This window comes from Equus quagga, unplaced genomic scaffold (assembly GCF_021613505.1).
Source record: "Equus quagga isolate Etosha38 unplaced genomic scaffold, UCLA_HA_Equagga_1.0 268.1_RagTag, whole genome shotgun sequence".
Lineage (NCBI taxonomy): Eukaryota > Metazoa > Chordata > Mammalia > Perissodactyla > Equidae > Equus > Equus quagga.
The window spans coordinates 107,866-128,483 of NW_025799869.1; the positions used below are offsets into that span (position 1 = coordinate 107,866).

A 20,618-nucleotide genomic window follows, 5' to 3' on the forward strand; every position below is an offset into this window, starting at 1 on the left:
ACCCCGCTCATCTCCTTTTTAAAATGCAGTCCTTTGTGAAGTTGCAACTTTTATATTTCTTAATTTTGCCTTTTACAATAGTCCTCCCTTATCCAGTGGACGCCTGAAGTCACGGATAGTATTGAACCTATATATACTATGTTTTTTCCTGAACATACATACCTTTGGTAAAGTTTAATTTATAAATTAGGCACGCTAAGAGATTAGCAACAATACCTAATATTAAATAAAACTGTTATAACAATATACTGTAATAAAAGTTACCATAGATCTTAGCAACCTCAGCATATGATTTTTTCCTTTCCTTATTAAGTTGAGAACTCAATTTTTTTCACTTAAAGGAAGCACTTTACGGCTTCTCTTTGGCATATCTGAATTGCCAGCATCACTGATCTTATGCTTTGGGGCCATTATTAAGTGAAATAAGGGTTCCATGAACGCAAGCCCTGCAGTACAGAGACAGTCGATCTGATAGCCGAGATGGCTACTAAGTGACTAACGGCGGGTGGCCTCTACAGCGTGGACCTGCTGGACAGAGGGATGATTCACGTCCTGGGCAGGATGGAGGGGGATGGCGTGAGATTTCATCGCACTACTCAGAGTGATGCACAGTTTACAACTTATGAATTGTTTATTTCTGGAGTTTTTCATTTAATATTTTCGGGCTGAGGTTGACTGCGGGTATCTGAAACCTCAGAAAGCGAAGCTGCAGACGGGGGGAGTGCTGTCCTCGTCAGAAGCATCACAGTAAGATTAGCTTGCCTCTGACGAGTCAGTGCGTGGGTTTACAGATTTTAGATGTTTTATTCAGTTGTGCTAAGAAGTTGTTTCTTTGTTTCCTGTGCCTGAACTGGCCTTACTCACTTGTCCCTTCCTGGAAGGTGGTGGAAACCCTACCCTTGACACTTAACCATGTCTCTGTCCTTACAGTGGAAATACTTAGTCCACTCAAAATCAAGCTTTGTACCCAGCTGGGTTAAGTCATCTCTTTTGTGTTTCTCAGTCCTTCGGGTCTTGTCCCTCTCCTGCTTCCCACTAAGAAGGCTTCTGGGGGTGAGGTGGCATCCCTGTCCTTCTGGAGCAGGAAGGGGCAGGGCCCGGCCTTCTCCCTGGTCTCTGCAGTGAGGCGCCAGTGCTGGTGCTCCCTGAAGGGAAGGCTCATGCTGAGGGGCGGCAGTTCACCGGTCTCCTGGAGTGATGCCCCCACCCATGGGACCCCGACATCTGGGTGGGAGGGCTCTGCCAGGCCATCAGCCCTCCCCACCACCCCTCAGTGGGGAACGTCTGAGTCCCCTGCAACTGCCTCAACTTCCAAGTTCCCCTCAGGGCACGTGCCGCGGCTCCCTCTTCCATGGTCTCAAAATGTGTCTTTACCACCTCTGTTTCCCCTCTTCTCTCATGAATCTGCAAGACTGGAGGGGCCTGGCTGCACCCTCCCTGTGTCACCTTCTGAGTTCTCCTTGCACAGGGCATGTGGAAAAACTCTCATCTAATTCTCAGGCTCGGGTCTTGCTGTTAAAAGAGCTAAAGGAAGTTTTAAAAATCCTTTTGTCTCCTGGGAGACGCCTCCTTTGAAAACCACTTTGAAGTTTTCAGGTTCAGAGTCAGTCAGCACACTGTTCATGCTAGACGTCGCTGGTCCCTCCAGCCCAGGGTGTGAAGGCTCCTGGCTTAGCCTGGCAAGGTGAAAGGCTGCAAGGAACTGTGATGTAAGAGAGGGAAAAAGTACCAGTTTAGTGGTTATGATTTATCCCCATTATTACATCAACATTCTTCTTAAGCTGCTTCTATAAAAGGACCATGTTTTCTTTGTACTGTGAACTTGATTCCCCAGTACACTTAAAAAGAAATTCAGACAGAAGCTCAGTCCTGCAGAGTGATGGCAGGTGCCACAACTAAGTGCTGACACAGATTGTTGGAGGGGTGACCACCACCGTTCCGGCTCTCACTGTCTTGATGCAGAGTGTGCCGGGTTCTCTTCGAATGAACTACTTTTCTTTTTTCTTTTGTTTCCTTTTGAAAGCTAGTTGATATTTGCCTGGTTTGGTACCATCTGCTAAAATGCAAAAGGGTGTTGATAAAACAAATGTCTTACACTGATAAAGCCTCAGTGTTGTTGGCTGAGGGAAGTTAAAGCAGGTAAAGTCACTGGGCCTCGAGTTCTTGTGGTTGAGGGATATGAAAGCAAGACCCGGAGTGGGAGCTGCCCCAGGACATGTTTTTTGGAGAGATGAGGAGCTGATTCAGTTCACAGATTCTATAAATTGTTTTGGCCCAGAAGTATCTTAGTAGATTGTATAATTTGTAATTTAAAGTATAACTTAAAAGTAATTTCATTTTGGCCATAAGGTGAAAGTATTAATAACTAACTGCTTTACGTTACTTTCTTTGTTTCGTAGTTGAATAAAAAGAATTATAAGGCAGTTTAACCATTTAACTTTTTATTATTGAAATAGATGTGCACTTGGATCTGGAAGACCGCCTGGCAAAATTTATGAAGACAGAAGAAGCCATCATATACTCGTATGGGTTTGCCACTATAGCCAGTGCTATTCCTGCTTACTCTAAAAGAGGGGACATTGTGTTTGCGTAAGTAACCTTTACCTACATTTCAAATCGAAATTCCTTTGGAGATAGTGTTGACCCTCCTGGGGAGTTCCTTTGTTAGAGGTCATCTGCCTAAAATAAGATTTATTTTTTGTTTTTAAAGAAATATTTAGTCACCCCAGCAACTAATTCTACACAGTTTGAGAGACCATCACTAGAAGGATTCCTAGAAGTGTCGGTACTCAGTTATCGGCCGTTATAATTTTATTTATTGATGTCAAGAAGGCCAGACTTACCCAGGTTGAGGCCACCCATCTTCCTTCCCTGTGTGGCTCTGTGACAGTGTGGCTTCCTGTGAGTCTGTGGTCACAACCCATGTGGTCACTCACACCATGTGACAAAGTCACTCCGCTTCTCAATATCCCCACCGCAAACTCCTGGTCTCTGCTGATCTTGCTTTATGGCTGTTAAGAACATAGGAGCCATGAGGTGGGGACTGCTTAACTTTCCATGAGCAAATCTACACTTGTGTGCTGTGCACTGGATGCGTGGACTGCTGTTTACCATGGAGTGGAGTAGAGCGAGGGCAGGTGTAGTCCAGGCAGCTGGTTATACCCGTCAGAAGCACCTGCCTCTAGCCTAAGCCTTTGTCATCTTTTTTTTTTTTTGTGAGGAAGACTGTCCCTGAGCTAACATCTGTGCCAGTCTCCCTCTATTTTATGTGGGATGCCACCACAGCGTGGCTTGGCAAGCAGTGCTAGGTCCATGCCCTGGATCTGAACCTGGGAACCCTGGGTCACAGAAGCGAAGCACGAGAACTTCACCACTACACCGCTGGCCCAGCCCCTCTGTCATCTTTTGAGTGGGCTATTAAATGCCTCTTTTAATTTTAGGTCTCAAGTTTACTTTTATTTCGTTTTTTTTCTTTTTAACACCACAGCCAGAATAATCCTTTTATCTGTGCCTGCTTCTCACTCACTCTTGGAACTCCTGCTCATGCAGCAGGCTCAGGCACACGCTACGGTGCTGGCTCTGCCTGGGGCTTTTCAGGACTCGTGTGGCCCATTTTCCCCATAGCCCAGCAACAACCTGGGAGCATTTCAGCATGTGGCCTGAGCCTGAGTAGTATCGTTTCCTGATGTGAACATGAAAATGAATGTTTTTATTAATTTTTTGCACATACTTAAAAATCAAATACAGTTGTGTGCTGCATAACGACATTTCAGTCAATGAAGGACCACATATATGACAGTGGTCCCATAAGGTTGGTACCATGTAGCCTAGGTGTGTAGTAGGCTGTACCATGAGGTTTGTGTAAGTGCAGTCTGTGATGTTCGCACGACCACAAAATCACCTAATGATGCATTTCTTAGAACGTCTCCCCATCGTTAAGTGGCACATGACTGTAATAAGAAAGACTCAGCAGAAGCTCGAGAACTGCTGGTGTCAACAGTGTCTCTAGGTGTTCAGTACAGCATAGTTAACAGACAGCTACAGGGGCATCCAGTCTCACTTTGTACGAGCCCCGCCGTGAATCCCTTCTTGAGATTTAAGTCCAGAGAAAGTTTACAGCTACGCTTGAGCTTGTGTGCTTTTGTCAGATGAGAAATACTGTATTGCCCTTTTGGTTTTACCTGCTAGGAAACCTGGGCTAAATTCCCTTTCAAACGTTACACCCATTGTCTTACAACTTCAGTTTCTAGCGAGTCGTTAGACAACTGAACTATTTCTCTTATACAAAATTTTAAATATTCTGCCTGAAATTAATTTGAAAGTAGGAACACTAGAGGTGAAGATGCCGTTTAGTAAATTGTTTGATAAATGGTTTTTGATAAATTTATTAGACATAGACAACATGTCTGATGCTTCGTTTCTTCCTTTTAGTAACTAGTGGTAGTGTTTTGCCAATAGTAGGTCTCAGCACAGTGGTTGTTCATGTGCTTGAGTCTGTCCTGGTCACCCTACTAAGTCTATGTTCGTATTAAACATGTACTTTTTCTTAATGAAATGTTTTATATTGAGATCATCGTGGATTCACGCTTGTAAGAAGTAATTCTGTGTGCTTTTATCGAGTCTACCCCAGCAGTCACCTCTTAGAAAACTAGAATACAATTTTACAGCTGTGAGATTGACACTGATGAAGTCAAGAGACAGAATATTTCCATCACCACAAGGATCCCTTATGTTGCCATACCCGTGTCCCTCCCACCATACCCACTGCTTAACCCTGGCAACCACTGATCTGTTCTCCATTGCTATAATTTTGTCGTTTCAAGATTGTCCTACAAATGCAGTCGTATCAGTGGGTAGCATTTTGAGATTTGCTTTTTTCACTCAGCATTATTTTTCTGGAGATTCATTTAAGTTGTTGCATGGATCAAGAGTTTGTTCCTTTTGATTGCTGAGTCGTAGTTCCTGGTATGGATGCAGTGGTTTGTTGAAGCATTCTCCTCTTAACGACAGCTGAGTTGTTTCCAGTTTGAGGCTGTTACAAATAAAGCTGCTGTAAACATTCACGTACAGGTATTTCAGTGAACGTAAGTTTTTATTTCTCTGGGATATATGCCAAGGAGTATGGTTGCTGGGTCGTATGGTATTACATGTTTAGTTTTTTAAGAAATTGCCAAACTGTTTTCCAGAGTGGCTGCACCATTTTATATTCCCATCAGTGTACAAGTGATCTAATTTCTCCACATCCTCAGCATTTGGTGTTGTCACTGTTTTTTTATTTTGGCCATTCTGGTGGGTATGTAGAGATACCTTATTGTGGTTTTAATTTACATTTCCTGGATGGCTAGTGGTGTTTACTTTGTTTTGGACTTTGTCTAGTCTTGACATCAGGCTAATACTTCCTAAAATCAACTGAGAAGTCTCCAGAAAAAATTTTCTGGAGAAATTGTGTAAAATTGTTAATTCCTTAAACATTTCATAGAATTCTCCAGTAAAACCACTGGGCCTGGAGATTTATTCTTTGGAAGTATTTTAATTATGAATTCAACTTCCTTAGTATTCATAAGGCTATTCAAATTATCTGTCATATTGGGTGAGTTGAGGAATTGGTCCATTTTGGACCATTTTCAAGGAATTGATCCATTACTTCTGAGTTGTCAAATGTCTGCAGAGCCTGCAGCGATATCCCTTGTTTCATTCCTGACTGGTGATTTGTGTCTACTCTTTTTTTTGTCAGTCTTGCTACAGGCTTATTAATTTTATTGATCTTTTCAGAGATCAGCTCTTTGTTTCACTGATTTTTCTCCATTGTATTTTTGTTTTCAACTCTATTGATTTCTGGTGCTATTTCCTGCCTTCTGCTTATTTTTAGCTCATTTTGCTCTTTTTTTCCCTAGATTCTTGAGGTGGGAACTTCGATCATTGCTTTGAGACTTTTCCTCTTTTCTAATGCAATTAATGCTGTGAATTTCCCTCTCAGCATTGCTTTAGTCATGTCCCACGAATTTTGATGTGTTTATTTGCATTTTCATTTAGTTCATTGTATTTTATTTCCCTGTAAACTTTCTCTTTGACCCATGGATTATTCAGAAATATGTTATTTAGTTTCCAAATGATTAGAGATTTTTAATTTGTTGCAGTTTGTTTTATGGCTCATGATGTGGTCTGTCTTGGAAGATGTTACATGATCACTTAAGAAAGAATATTCTGCTGTTGTTCAGTGGAGCTTTTTATAAATGACAGTTAGATCTTGTTGGTTATTGTGTTGTTGAGTTCTATAATATCGTTGCTGATTTTCTGTCTAGTAGTTCTGTCAATTGTCATAGTTGTGATCTATTTCTCCTTTCATTTTTATCAGTTTTTGCATCTCACCTTTTGCAGCTCTGTTGTTTGGTGCATATTTAAGATAAGTTTTCGTGGTTAATTGACCTTGTTATCATTATGTAATGTCATTCTCTGTCTCTGGTAATTTTCTCTGTTCCAAAGTCTACTTTATCAGATACTAACATAGGCGTTTCGCTTTCCCTTGATGATTGTTTGCATGTATGTATACACTCACTACCTATATTTCATATAGCATCTATATGCCCTCCTACCTATATCATTACATTTGAAGTAAGTTTCTTACAGACAGCATATGGTGGGTCGTGTTTAGTCCCCTCTGCCAATCTCTGTCTTTAAATTGTATATTTTGGCCATTACTTATAATGTAATTATGGGTGATGTGTGAGGACTTAAATCTGCCATTTTAGTTTTTGTTTCTTGTTTCTTCTGTTTTGTGTTTTTCTGTTTTCTTTTTCCTGCCTTTCTTTGGGTTAGTTGAACATTTTTATTTATCCGTAGTGTTTTAGACTGTTTCTCTTTGTGTAGTTTTTTTAATCATTCCTTCCTCTAAATATATACATAAATTATCACATTCTACTGGTGTTATCATTTTAGCAGTTCAAGTATAGAAACCTTTGCCTTCCTTTACATTCCTTTAGTTTCCTTGTTTGTCATTGTTTTACATGTTTCCTGTATATACATGGAGAACCACATCAGACAGTGTTATAATTTCTACTTTAACCATCGAAAATAACTTAGAAAACTCAAGAGGGCAAGAAAAGCCTAGTGTGTTTATCCATATTTTTACTTACTGTGTTCTTTCGTATTTCCTGATAATCGAAGATTCTTTTCTTTTCTTTTCCTTATTTTTTCTATGTAGAGAACTTCAGTTAGCCATTCTCTCAGTTTTCCTTCAACTGTGAATATGTTGATTTCCCCTTCACTCCTAAAGAATATTTTTGTTACTTATAGGATTCTTGGTTTGCAGTTCTTTTCTTTCAGCATTTGAAATATATTGTGACACTTTTTTCTAGTCTCTCTTGTTTTTGATGAGAAATCTGTTGTTACTCAAATTGTTTTTCTCTTATTTGTGAGGTGTCGTTTTCCTTGGGGTGCTTTCAAGATTTTTTCTTTGTCTTTAGTTTTCAGAAGGTTGACTTTTATCGTTTTGGCATTTGTTTGTTTGGATTTATCTGTTGGAGTTTCGCTCAGCTTCTTTATTCTGTAGATTTAAGCCTCTTGCCAAATTTGGGACATTTTCAGCCATTATTTCTCTGAGTACCTTTTTAGCTCCACCCTCTTTCTCTTCTCTGAAAGCCCACTGGCGTGAATGTTGCATCTTTTATTGTATCCCACAGGTCCCTGAGGCTCTGTTCTTTTCTTTCTAGTCTGTTTTCTGTCTAGTTTACGTTGACTAATTTCTGTTGTTACATCTTTCAGTTCACTGATTCTTTCCTCTCTCTCCTCCATTCTGCTTCTGAGCCCGTCCACTGAGCTTTTCCTTTTCGTTATTTTGTTTTTTGGTTCTAACATCTCTACAGGAGTCTTCTTTGTATCCTCTATTTCTTTGCTGAGGCTTTTTGTTTTTTCATTTGTTTTGAACATGTTTATAATTACTCATTGAAATAATTTTATCATGATTGCTCTAAAATCATTGTCAGATAATCCTGACATCTCTGTCATCTCAATATTGGCATTTGTTGATTGTTTTCTTTCATTCTGTTGATATCTTCTGGTTCTTGGTATTGTCATAGTGATATCACTGGCAAATGATATTTGATTGAAACCTGGACATTTTCATGTTATGCTATTACGGTTTCTGCTTTATTTAAACCTTCTGTTTTAATTGGATTTCTCTGACACTCTTCCACAGGGGCAGGGGGGCACCGCTGCCTTTTACTGCCAGGCAGAGGTACAAGTCCGGGGTCCTCACTCAGCCTCCATTGACACCGAGGTGGGGTGTTTTCATTTCCACAGCTGTTGATGAGAGTCTCTCCCTGGAGCCTTCTCTGACACAGCCGGAGCCAAGAGAGAGAGGATGCTCCTCACTGCATGGAGGTGGAAGTTGTGGCTCTCCACGTGGTCTGCACTGACACCACAGTGGGGGCCACTTGTTACCGTTCGGCAGGGTTAAAAGTCCTGGCTCCCTTCTCTGACACCACCCTGGGGGGTGTTGGCTTACCTTCTGATAGCTCCTAAGGGTTAGTCTACGTTCCCCTCAGGCTTTGCTGGTGTTGGGGGGAGTGGGCCCAGGTTTTTCTGTGGTTTGGCTGCAGTGGAGCCATTGTTGTTTGCTGGGCTGCCCCTTCCTGTCCTGTTGCCTGTAAGAGCTTTTGTGTCTGTGCCCTTTGGCATTTCCACTTGGCCAGTTTCATCATCTCCAAGTTGGGAAAATGCAGGAAATTCATTTTATGTCATTTCTCAGCTGCCTGGCCAGTCTGCCTTTTCTCTCCACCTTTCAGAGTCGTCTTATGTTTGTTTTATGTGTAATGTCCAGGGTTTTTTATTGTACCTAGTGAGGAAAATGGGGAAAGTATGTCTACTCCATCTTCCCAGAAATCTTGCATATACTTTTAAATAATACAACTGAATTACAAAAATATTAACCCCTAATTAACTCCTCTAATTAACCCAATTTAGAAGAAAGAGCTTACTGAAGTTTAATCTGCAAGACCCAGAGTTCTCCCCTGGGTTATGTAGAGTCAACGATCCAGTATTGCTTCTCATGAGAAAGTAATGGCAGAGTAGCGTGCCAGTCAAATCAGAGATGTTAGTGATGGCGAGATGCACCGAAAGTTCATGTATTTCTTAGAAAGAAAATTACTAGGAGTATACTGATATTCCATCCATTGTAAGATGCATGCTGATTTCTGAGAGGTTAAAATATGCTAAGAGTGTGCTTCTGGGAATAGAACCAATGCGGTCGTTATGTGAAAAGGACTTGCAGAGGGAAGTGCAAACAACAACGTATAAATGTTCAGAGGTGGTATTTATTTGCCATGTTCAAGTTAACAAGTGGATCTTGGTCAGCTTGGAAAAGCAAGCACTCCTTTCTGAGAATGTTGACAAGGCCCTTTAAACCCCACTTTGGTGGGTCTCTCTTCCTTGCAGAGATAGAGCTGCCTGCTTTGCTATTCAGAAGGGATTGCAAGCATCACGCAGTGACATTAAGTTATTTAAGCATAATGATATGGCTGACCTGGAGCGACTACTAAAAGAACAAGAGATCGAAGATCAAAAGGTATGATTCTTTTGAAGAAAATTATACAGTTCTTTTGTACTTTCTAGCCACCTAAATTATATATGAAATGGTAATTTGTCATGAAAACTTGCCTGCAGATCACATTTGGATATCAAGGGCGTTCCTGCTTATTAAATGTACTTCGTGTTAGAGAGCCAAGTCTGATTGTAATTGCCTTGTCATTGCTGTAATTATATATGGCAAATTTGGGGGAAGGTAATCCAGGCAGCTTTCTAGAAGAGAGGGAGAAAAACCTTGTGCACTTTTGGGGTGGGAGGAATGTATATTCTCAACTCTACAGAAGTAACACCAGAACTCATTAGGGCGTTATTGAGATGTACCTAGTGAATTCAAAACAGGCTTATTCATATCAGAATGAATCGTATATCAATTAACTGGAAGAAACAACGGCAGCAGATCTGAGTTTATGAATTTATGAAGAAAGTGAGACTTTTTCTCCCCACTCCACCTTCATCCTGGAGCTCTGAGCAGCTGCTACCTGTGGGAAACAACTGCCCCAGCCAGGTTTCCTTCCGCCTTGCAGCTCATTTACACTTCTTCCCCAGCCCCTGCGGAGCCCCTTGGGGAGGGCGGAGAGGTGGGACTAGCTCTTTGGTGTTCTGAGTAGAGAGTGTCGCAGAGGATATGTGTTCAAAGCATCACCGTTAGATTTATCTTTTATTTTCCCCTGATGACTTGGGCGGAAAAGGTAGTTCTGGTCTGTGGTTCTGCAGCAGGAACCATTATGTGTGGACTGTACTGGGAACCTGGTCACCACATCCTTTGTTTCAAGCACCACTTTCAGGAGGAATTTTTCAGTGCAGCTCATTTATTACCAGAGTAACTGATAAAAATGCTTATCGTGTTTATTAATTTTGTGTTAATTTCCATCTTCCCAGATATTTGCGTTATTCCTTTAGGATTCTCTCATCTTTGTTTAGGTGACAGCCTAAGAGCAGCACTTCATGAATATACACATTCTCGTAATGAATATGCATAGACGCTTGCTATTTTATGCTGGACGTGCTTTAGGCCAGTGTTTCATAGTTACACAATTTGGAAGAATCTGTAGGGAATCTTCAGATTGAGACCGTTTCACTGATGAATTTCTTTCTACAAATTGTAAAAAAAATGGCCTTTGTTCTGATTCAGTAATAGAATGCTGCCAGATTGAAGAACACTGCCTTGGAAAGTGTGACCAATGAACCAGTCTGCTGTAGAGTTTATTTTACCAAGTTAGTATTGTACAAATTTGGAAAGCATCATATTCAAGTTTTGTGTGTGTGTGTGTTTTACAAGATTTATAATCAGTGGAACTTTTTTTATGAGTAACAAGAAATACAATTATCTTGAATTTTATTTCCATTTTATAGTTTTTACCTTTTTACTAATTAATTTTTACCACATTTTCCTGCCAAAAAGAGGCTTCCTAAGTAACTTTACATTTTGGTTTTTAGAAATAATTCTTTTTCACTTTCATTTTTGCATTGTAATAAATGTTAAATGCTTGTCTTTCCTTTGAAAGTGAATTAAAATGTTGCAGTTTAACCCAGATTTGGGTCAAACGTTTTTTGGTCAAATTCACAAGTATTGTGGTTCATAAATGGTTTTCCATTCCTTTTCCTCTAGGATTCTCTTGTTCCGTATTAATTTTTCTTAAAAAAAAAAAAAAGCACAGTAGTTAAAAACAGCAGTCCATAGAAAAAATACAAATAACTAGGAGCAAGTAAAAAATAACCTGGCCTCACTAATAATGAGAGAAATTAGGCTAGAAGTTTTTGCCTGTCCAATTAGGGAACATTTTTAATAGTAATAATCAGAGCCAACACTGATGTGTGTGATGAGACAAAGGCCCTCCTGGAACTCTGGGGAGAGTTTCAATTGGCACAGCTTTTCTAGAGGGTAAACGGGCAAATAGTCGAGGATTCTTACATATCCATGCCCTTGGACCTATATTTGGGGTGCTGTCTTCAGAGGATAATCACAAGTGATGTCAAAGAGTGAAGGATAGTCACAATGCGATGTGAAAGGGACAAAATGAGGGAAACAACCTAAATCCAACATTAGGGGGATAGTTAAATAATTTCTGGTATGTCCACAAGTGTAATATGATATCTCCATTAAAATCATGTTTTAAATAATATTAAGATTGCGGAAATGCTCACAACATAATATTTTTAATACTCAGGTCCTGAAACTGTTGCAGTGAAATCTTGATTTGAACAAAGTAACTTATAAAGTTACGTATTTACAAGAAAGACAAAATATCAATGTGTGGTGTGGTGAGCTAATTTGTAAATTCTTTTTTGTAGTTTTCAATTTCTCAAGATTCCTACATTGACTATTTTAAAATCATAAGAAAAATATGCCTTTCATTTTTGAAAGGCAGGGAGAGGCAGGATGCCCCATGTCCTTATCCGTGACCCCCAGCAGACCCACGGCCTTTGGGTTTGAGTTGACGACAGAGTGAAGACAACCAAGAAAACTCAGCCATGCATACTTGTGCACACTTCAGCAGACGCTTTTCTGAGTGTAATGTCTGTGGGTTCTAAAACACCCCTGAAAGCAGAGTTTCTTGTTGTGCATTAGACAGAAGCTTAGAGGCAAGAAGCCTTTGAATCAGAAGGTAGTGGCAAACTCTATCTATGGGTCTCAGTGTTTTTTCAGCCCGGCATATCTGCAGCATCTATACATTCAGCAGTGCTAGTGGTTTATCAGTGACTTGCCATCAGTGGGGTGTGGGAAGATGCATGTTGTTTGAAAAAGCCTCTCCACCCCACTGCCTTCAGACATCACTGGATGAGGTCAGAGGTCATAGTCTAGTTTTACTTGACCCTGTGTTGAGGAGTAAGGAAGGAAAAGGGTTCCATTTGGTTTTTTGGTAGATAAGGGAGAGCAGGGTTTGTCTGTTTAACTTTTTATTATGGAAAATTTCTGGCACATTCAAAGGAAACACGATAGTATAGTGAAGCCCCTTATAGCCTTCTCCCAGCTTTGTTATCAACATTCCACCGTTCATCTGTCATCTGAACCTCCATCTAACTTCCCACTCCATCTCTATGATGATGATGCTTGTCATCATTATAATTCTTTTTATTTTAGGCAAAATTGGCAAATGTTGAAATCCACAAACTCTAACCATACAATTTTGACCAATGGTTATACCCGTGTAACCCAGGCATCATGGCCCCATCATAACCTGAAATATCACCATCCCCCCAGAAAGTTCCCTTGGGCCCCTTTCCCATCATTCCGGGCTTAGAGTGTTTATTTGTATTTTAGTGTTCTCAGAAGGCCTAAGTAGTTTGTGCATGTGAGGTTGCCTAGTTCATAGTGTGAACTGAAAAATGTCAGAGAAGAAAGCACTGTTTTTTGTTTCAAAATAATGGGATCTCAAACCTTGAGCTTGAAATTCATTCAAACGATTGATTGATTGATTTTGATGACTAAATCTTATAAGGTGAAAATGCTAGGGAACATGAAACAGATTTTGTGTTTGGAGTTACTGAAATTTAAAACATCCTTTTTTTCCTTTTAAAGAATCCTCGCAAGGCTCGTGTGACCCGACGTTTCATTGTGGCCGAAGGGCTGTATGTGAATACTGGAGCTATCTGTCCTCTTCCAGAATTGGTGAGCAGCTGTGTGTATTCATTATTTTACTATTCGGACTGTTTGGCAGATAGGCCTTCTGTGTGGGTCACCAGCACAGCATGGCTGCCGACGAGTGGTGTAGGTCCACACCTGGGAACTGAACCTGGGCTGCCAAAGCAGAGCGTGCCGAACTTAACCGTTAGGTTAGAGTGCCAGCCCTGATAATCACTGTATTTTAATTCAGTTGTGACATCCTACAGGGGTAACTCAGTTAAACATTAGGGGGAAAAAACCCATACACAAACATGCATATATTCAGCTTCCCGATGTGTAAACAAAAAAGAAAAAAAGAAATAATTAGGAGTACATATAGATAAATAAGCATCTAAACCTTTGATGAGAAAGGAGTTTCTTATAAGCTTCAAAGCAAAGGGAAAAACAGATTGAAAAACATATTAATGAAAACAACTTCTATGTTAAGAAATGCTATGAATCCAAATTAAAACACAGTGCCACTGAGGGAAGAATACGTGTAGCATTTCCCCAGGAGTTTTTATGTGTTATCATACCAGTATTTAACAGATAGATTGTTGTCTATACTCATAAGGTCTTAACATCTCCCTCCTTAGAAATTGGCACTGTGCAATCTGTATTGCTGAGTTAAACTGAATCATTTTAGAGCAGCTAAAGTACAGTGGATTCTTGGGGCCAGCCCCGTGCCTGAGTGGTTCAGTTCACACACTCTGCTTTGGCGGCTCAGGGTTTCACTGGTTTGGGTCCTGGGTGCAGGCCTAGCACTGCTCATCAAGCCATGCTGAGGCGGCGTCCCACATAGCAGGACCAGAAGGACCTGCAACTAGAATATACAACTATGTACTGGGGGGCTTTGGGGAGAAGAAGAAGAAGATTGGTAACAGATGTTAGCTCAGGTGCCAATCTTTAAAAAAAAATAAATATAAGGCCAGCCTGGTGGCTCAGCAGTTAAGTTTGCACGTTCCACTTCAGTGGCCTGGGGTTCGCTGGTTTGGATCCTGGGTGCAGACATGGCACTGCTTGGCAAGCCACGCTGTGGTAGGCGTCCCACATATAAAGTGGAGGAAGATGGGCACAGATGTTAGCTCAGGGCCAGACTTCCTCAGCAAAAAGAGGAGGATTGGCAGTAGATGTTAGCTCAGGGCTAGTCTTCCTCAAATAAATAAATAGAAGTACAGTGGATTCTCATTCTTCATGGCAGTTATGTCCTGTAAAGTATATATAGTTATGCTCTATGAACATGTTGCAAATACTGAATTACCAAATACTGAACTGTCGCCCCCGGGGCAAAAACAGAGTTAGTTTTCTGCTTGCCTCTGGTCACGTTTTTGTCAGTCGCTCAGTACATAACCTTGCTTCATGTGTGTTTCTGCTTACACACACCTTATTTAATATGTGTTGTTGATTCATTCACACTGAGCTCACAGGCAGCAGCGCTGTGACTCATGCCAGAAGGAAGCATCTCCATAAGGCCCGTCAAAGCTTCCTTGCCCTTCGGAACGCTGCACAGCACTGCAGCACTATGCTTGGGGCCATTGTAAACAACAAAAAGCACACAAGGTGAAAAGCATGGCAGTAAACAGACTGTGAGCAGTGCTCTTGTTCACGGTCTGAGCTGAAGCAGCAGCCTGTGCAACTCGGTGGGAACGCGCGCGTCAGGAGACTCCATGTGTTCACTGCTCTGTGCACATGCCCTGAGTATGGATTTTGGGGTTACAGATTTGGAGACTCACAAATACGAATTCACCAATATTGAGGATCAACTGTACATGCTTTTTTTTCCTCCCTTTTATCTTAGGTTTAATTTCATTCTTCCCAGTATATTTTATATGGTGAATATATGTGCCAGTGTTTTAAATATATATGTATTTTTAAATATATATGTATTTTATTTACCACTTAGGTTAAGTTGAAATACAAATACAAAGCAAGGATCTTTCTGGAGGAAAGCCTTTCATTTGGAGTACTGGGGGAGCATGGCCGAGGAGTCACCGAACATTTTGGAATCAATGTAAGTTCTCCCTTTTTGGAACATCCCCTCATATAGAAAACATGAAGTTCCATCCTGCTGGGCAGGTTTCGTAGGTGGAAGACAGTGCTCCTCATCGACGTGCAGGGTCATGTAACTTTGGTGTCTGTCACTTTGCAGAGCCCACAGAGGATCCGGTCAGCCAGACCAGGGGCCCCCATCTTCCCTCGGAGCCTGTAAACTCAGAGCGGCCAATCATAGAATTTGTGTTCTGTTTACGTGGCGGCATTTGATCCTGACTTTCAATGTCTCTTCTCTAGAAGTAGTTAAATTTGCCTTCTGTCTTTTTCTTAAAATTAGTAAGAATTTCCTAAGTAGTCCTTTAGAAAGTATTTTTGATGGCAGTGGAAGGATAATCTTTCTAATCTTTAAAATTCTGTATTCTCTGTAATTTGTGTGTATGGGGTTGATAGAGTCCCACCTCTTTTCATATGTACATATTTATACCTATGGTGTCAGAAACACCACTGCCACAGATTCAGCAAAGCCCCTCAAGATCCCAGACGACTGGAGTGAGTTTGTCATGTTTTCTTTTGCTGAAGGGAAATGAGCCCCAACTGCCCCCAGTCTTAGTGGTTTGTGCTCCTGGAGCCTCAGCAAAGAGTGACATCGGTCCATCTGCAGGACCTGTCTTCACCCACCACTGTGTGGGTGGGTGGAAGGAAGTTTTTCTCCAAATCGTGTGCATGAAAGTTTTGCAACCTCTGTTAAAGATTTGAACTATAAAACATAAAATCATCCTAGAACAGCTGCAGTCCTAGAGAGAAACGTAGAGCAGAATGCGTGTCACACACAGTTAGGTTGAAGCATAGCCTCAGAGACACACTGACATTTGGCAGTTAAGTGTGCTGAGGGATTTAAGGTAAGTGGAGATGTAATTCAAGCAAAATTTACACTAGAGCAATTTATTTTTTTTTGAGAAAGATTAGCCCTGAGCTAACATCTGCCACCAAACCTCCTCTTTTTGCTGAGGAAGATTGGTTCTGAGCTGACATCTGGCCCACCTTCCTCTATTTTATGTGGGACGCCTGCCACAGCATGGCTTAACAAGCAGTGGGTAGGTCTGCACCCCGGATCCGAACCAGTGAACCCCAGGTCACCAAAGCGGAATGTGAAAACTTAACCGCCCGCCACCAGACCGGCCCCTAGAGCAATTTTTAAGGCATGAAAATTTTAAAGAAGAAAAAAGCACTGTCTAACTCACTGTTCTAGTTTTCTGCTTTCAGCAGTTGTCATGGAGGTAATATTTACAAGGGCTTGAGTTGAGTGCAGGATGTATGGACCCTGTTTGGATCCTGATTCAAATAAATACTGTAAAAAACAAGCTTTGTTAGGGCCAGCTGGTGGTGTAGTGGTTAAGTTTGCACACTCTGCGTCAGTGGACCGGGTTTCACAGGTTTGGATTCTGGGCGCAGACCTACACTCTGCTTGTCAAGCCATGCTGTGGTGGCGTCCCACGTACAAAATAGAGGAAGATGGGCACAGATGTTAGCTCAGGGATAATCTTCCTCAAGCACAAGGAGGAAGATGAGCAACAGACGTTAGCTCACACACATGAAAAAAACAACAAGCTTTGTTAGAGATTTTTAACAGTGAATATTTGATAATATTAAGAAATTTTTCAGTTTTTAAGTGTGATAATAGTTTATGATTATGTTTTTGAAAGAATCCATATCTTTCAGAAGTGCCCACTAAAATATTTATAGATGAAACCATGTGAAGTCTGGGATTTGCTCCAAAGAAATGATGAGGGCAGTAGGAATCTGTACATGGAACAAGATTGTCCATGAGTTGATAATTATTGAATCTGAGTGGTGGGAATTCTTTATTCTGTTCTCTCTGCTTTTGTATATGTTTGCGTTTTTTCATAATAAAAGCTTTTTAAAAAAGAAAAGAATAAGAGGACTCAGGTTTCCTTGTTGGATCTCTGGAACACTTAGAAAAACACCAGATGTGATTTGACCAGTCATTATCACAGCCATCAGTGAGTAATTATTGTATGGCTGCTGTGTACCAGGATGGAACTTGGCGCTGGAGGCTGGAGCAGAAGGTGAGGATCAGAGGAGTCCTGAGGAGTTGAGAGGATAGTGGGTACTCAGAAGGTGAGGATCAGAGGCATCCTGAGGAGTTGAGAGGATAGTGGGAACTCAGAAGCCCACGGGCCGCATTAGATTCTCCACTGCCCAGTTGGTCCACTTTGGTCAAAGATTCAATTGCTATGATGTTCGGATAAATTGGTTTCACTTCTGAAAAGATGAAGGGTAAATCGAATGTGGGAAAAAGTGCTCAAAACTGATAGGTTTGTTTTTATTTGTCTCAGGTACCTTTTATGGGGAAGGCCAGCTATACCACTGTTATAGCAAGAGGTATTTTGTACCTCTGAATGTTTTTAGTATTGAACAGTTTTGGATTTCATCTTCTTTTAACTTATCTCTTCCACTGTGAATAAATTGTCAGTGCATGCTGAAATGGCAAAAAAAGTATAAAGTGAGACACTTTGAGAGGCAGGCTTTGAAACATCATCAGTCCTTTTAACAATAGACTTTGTATGGTTTTTCCTTTGTTTTCACGCAGTTTGTCTGAATCCAGATGTTGACATGAGTAGTGATTTTGTCTCTAGGCTTGTCATTGGTCTTTTTCTTTTTCTTTAAATTGGGGAATAACTACCACTGTCTCTCTTCTCTGGCAGATTGATGATATTGATCTTATCAGTGCCAACATGGAGAATTCACTCGCTTCTATCGGGGGTTTCTGCTGTGGCAGGTCTTTTGTAATTGACCATCAGGTGGGTTCTTTTTAAGAATAAAAGCAAAAACTGAAACTAATTGCTCCATTAGTCACCTCAGAATTTCAACTTCTAATTACAGAATTTAATTCTAACTTAGTTTATAAGGCAATTTCTTAAAACATCACTCAAAATATTTATATTTAGAAATTATCTCCCTTTTTAAAAAAGCCTCATGTTGGTTGCATGTATGACTTTTATACATACCTGGATCTTCCTTCTTACCTCTTGTACACTGTCCAGGAGGTGGTGCAGAGATTGGTTACTTTAGATTTTTGTTTTTAATTTGTTTGTTTCTTCTCAGCGACTTTCCGGCCAGGGATACTGCTTCTCAGCTTCATTGCCTCCCCTGTTAGCTGCTGCAGCCATCGAGGCCCTCAACATCATGGAGGAGAATCCAGGTATCACCTTCTAAACTTGGGATATCAAAGACCTTGCAGCTTACATTAGCCGTGCTACTGGTGTGCTTTTGGAGGTACTAACCACAAGAAATTATTTACCAGACAAAGCTCTGGCTCTAAATTACATTATCATCTGGCATTTATAAGAATGGCAGTGGAGGTGTCCCTCTCTCGGGGTTCAGTTTAGAGCTTCTCTCCTGTTCCTGGAGCTGGAGCCAAAGTGCGGCTGGCTCCCTTGGTGGGTGGAGATGCCTGAAGGACAGCTCAGCTCCAGGCCACTCATCCTTTGGTTTGTTGTTTTTTGAGAAATTAGCTGAAATGTACTACTCATTTTTGGTATATGTAATTTTATAACTGTTGTCTAGTTTTCCCCCTCAGCCTTTGAATCATCATTGGGTACTGAGGCCAAACCTGGTTTACCAACCATTAAACTTACTTAACAGGCAAAGTCAGCTAAATTTAAAATGTGGCTTTTGGCTGTGATCACACCTCCTCACCAAAGCCTGAAATGAAAATGGAAAAAGCAGCCTTACTTGGTATTTCTAAATTTTAAGTTTTCTAAATTTCTAAATTTTCAACGTTGGTTTTAAGTCAGAGAATCAGGAAGCATGTGTGTGTCTATGTGCACATTCATGTGCTTGCTAGTCAGGTGGCCTGGCACTCTCGCCTCCTATGCAGCTATTATAATTTTTGAATTTTCCTCCAATAAAGTGAAAATATCAAGGAAAAGATCATAAACATTACTGCAGTGTCTATTTTTTACCAAATTGTTTAGGGTCCAGAAATAAGTAATATATTTGTTCCCCTTTACTCTTAGCCAGATTATTTATAGAATCTTGATAAGAGCAAGAGCCATTGTTTTGTTGTGAAAAACCTCATCCTAGGTTTTGCTGAGAGTGGGGTGCAGAGGCGCCAGTTGGTATGTGCCAAAGACGAGAGCTGGGGCCTTCAGAGAGTTACTGGCTGTCCGTTTGTGTGTTATTAGTATGTGGAAGGATTTGCAGCATTTTAAATTGATGAACTTGAACTAAATCTTTAAACATATTTTGAATTAGTAAAATCAGATCTTTCAAATATACTATCAAATGTATTTCTTTTTCAGGCCTTTTTGCAGTGTTGAAGGAAAAGTGCAAACGGATTCACAAAGCTTTACAAGGGTAAGTTTCATATGTTTTCAGCCAACCTAAAGTTTGCACCACATTTAAACAACAAATGAATAATTTTGACTGTCACCTCTTTGGTTTTGGGTATATTTTATAGGCTTGGGTCAATTTGACTGAATTGCAACTAAGAAACCAAAAACTCAGTTCACGCAAATTGGTCTGTGTATGTAAAATCAGAGCATTCACTTTGTCATTATTTTAAAGAATCGTGACTTTGTTTTTCTAAAAATGATACAAGCTCATTAATAATAATATAATAATATATATGTAATATAATGTATATTATAAAAATGTTATATATAATATATATTATAAAAATATAATATAATTAATAATAATAAAGTACTATAGCAATACAGAAGATACAAAAATGAAAATAATTAACTCAACATCCTACCACGAGAAATAACCATTGGAGAATCTCTCTACATCTATACAGATAAAAAGATATAATCGTATGCTGTGTAATTAGATAACATTGGGTTCATACTGTCCATGTCACCCTTTAGAAGGTTACTGTTTTATTTTAAATTCATACAAGAAAAGAAGTGAAATTGAAGCGAACCTTGTGAATATTTTTGTTTGTTTTAACTACACAAGAGTAGTTCTTTAAGATTCCTCTAGAGCTGAGAAAAAAATTGAGTCTAGTAACATCCTCAGGCAGATTTCTGGCCCTAAAGAAAATTATCTCATGTTGCCCAAAGTGTTTCTTTTTGCCTTTCCTAAGATGAAACGTGCCTTTTCGGTCATGAAAGTCCTATCTCTATTGCCAGATAGGGAAACTTGAGACTTTACTAAAAGGAAAGGACAGTTGATAAATGAGCAGATCACACCTGTTCCAGATAAAGTAGAGGCAGAAATAATTAAAGTTCTGGGTGTGTCTATGTGATAGTAAAAAAGTTCTTGCATGATTTATGGGAGAGGAATATTATTTGTATTGGTTCCAGTTACATTGGTTTATGAAATATTAATGTATCAATACAGCCCTTTGGAGTCACTGTAAATTCAGAACACCAGCCAGCTTCTCCTTGTAGCTGATGTTTTCCAGAGTTGT

General features: G+C 40.2%; 1 protein-coding gene across 1 annotated transcript in view; it reads left to right on the top strand.

Moving 5' to 3' along the window:
- The window catches only part of LOC124233861 (serine palmitoyltransferase 1), a 47,538-nt gene that overhangs the window by 15,788 nt on the left and 11,132 nt on the right, over positions 1-20,618 (top strand). The window contains exons 6-12 of the mRNA XM_046651118.1: positions 2,457-2,589; positions 9,433-9,562; positions 13,103-13,192; positions 15,090-15,197; positions 17,905-18,000; positions 18,305-18,401; positions 19,504-19,558. Of these exons, the coding sequence (XP_046507074.1) occupies positions 2,457-2,589; positions 9,433-9,562; positions 13,103-13,192; positions 15,090-15,197; positions 17,905-18,000; positions 18,305-18,401; positions 19,504-19,558 (709 nt within the window). The remainder of the gene's footprint in view (positions 1-2,456; positions 2,590-9,432; positions 9,563-13,102; positions 13,193-15,089; positions 15,198-17,904; positions 18,001-18,304; positions 18,402-19,503; positions 19,559-20,618) is intronic.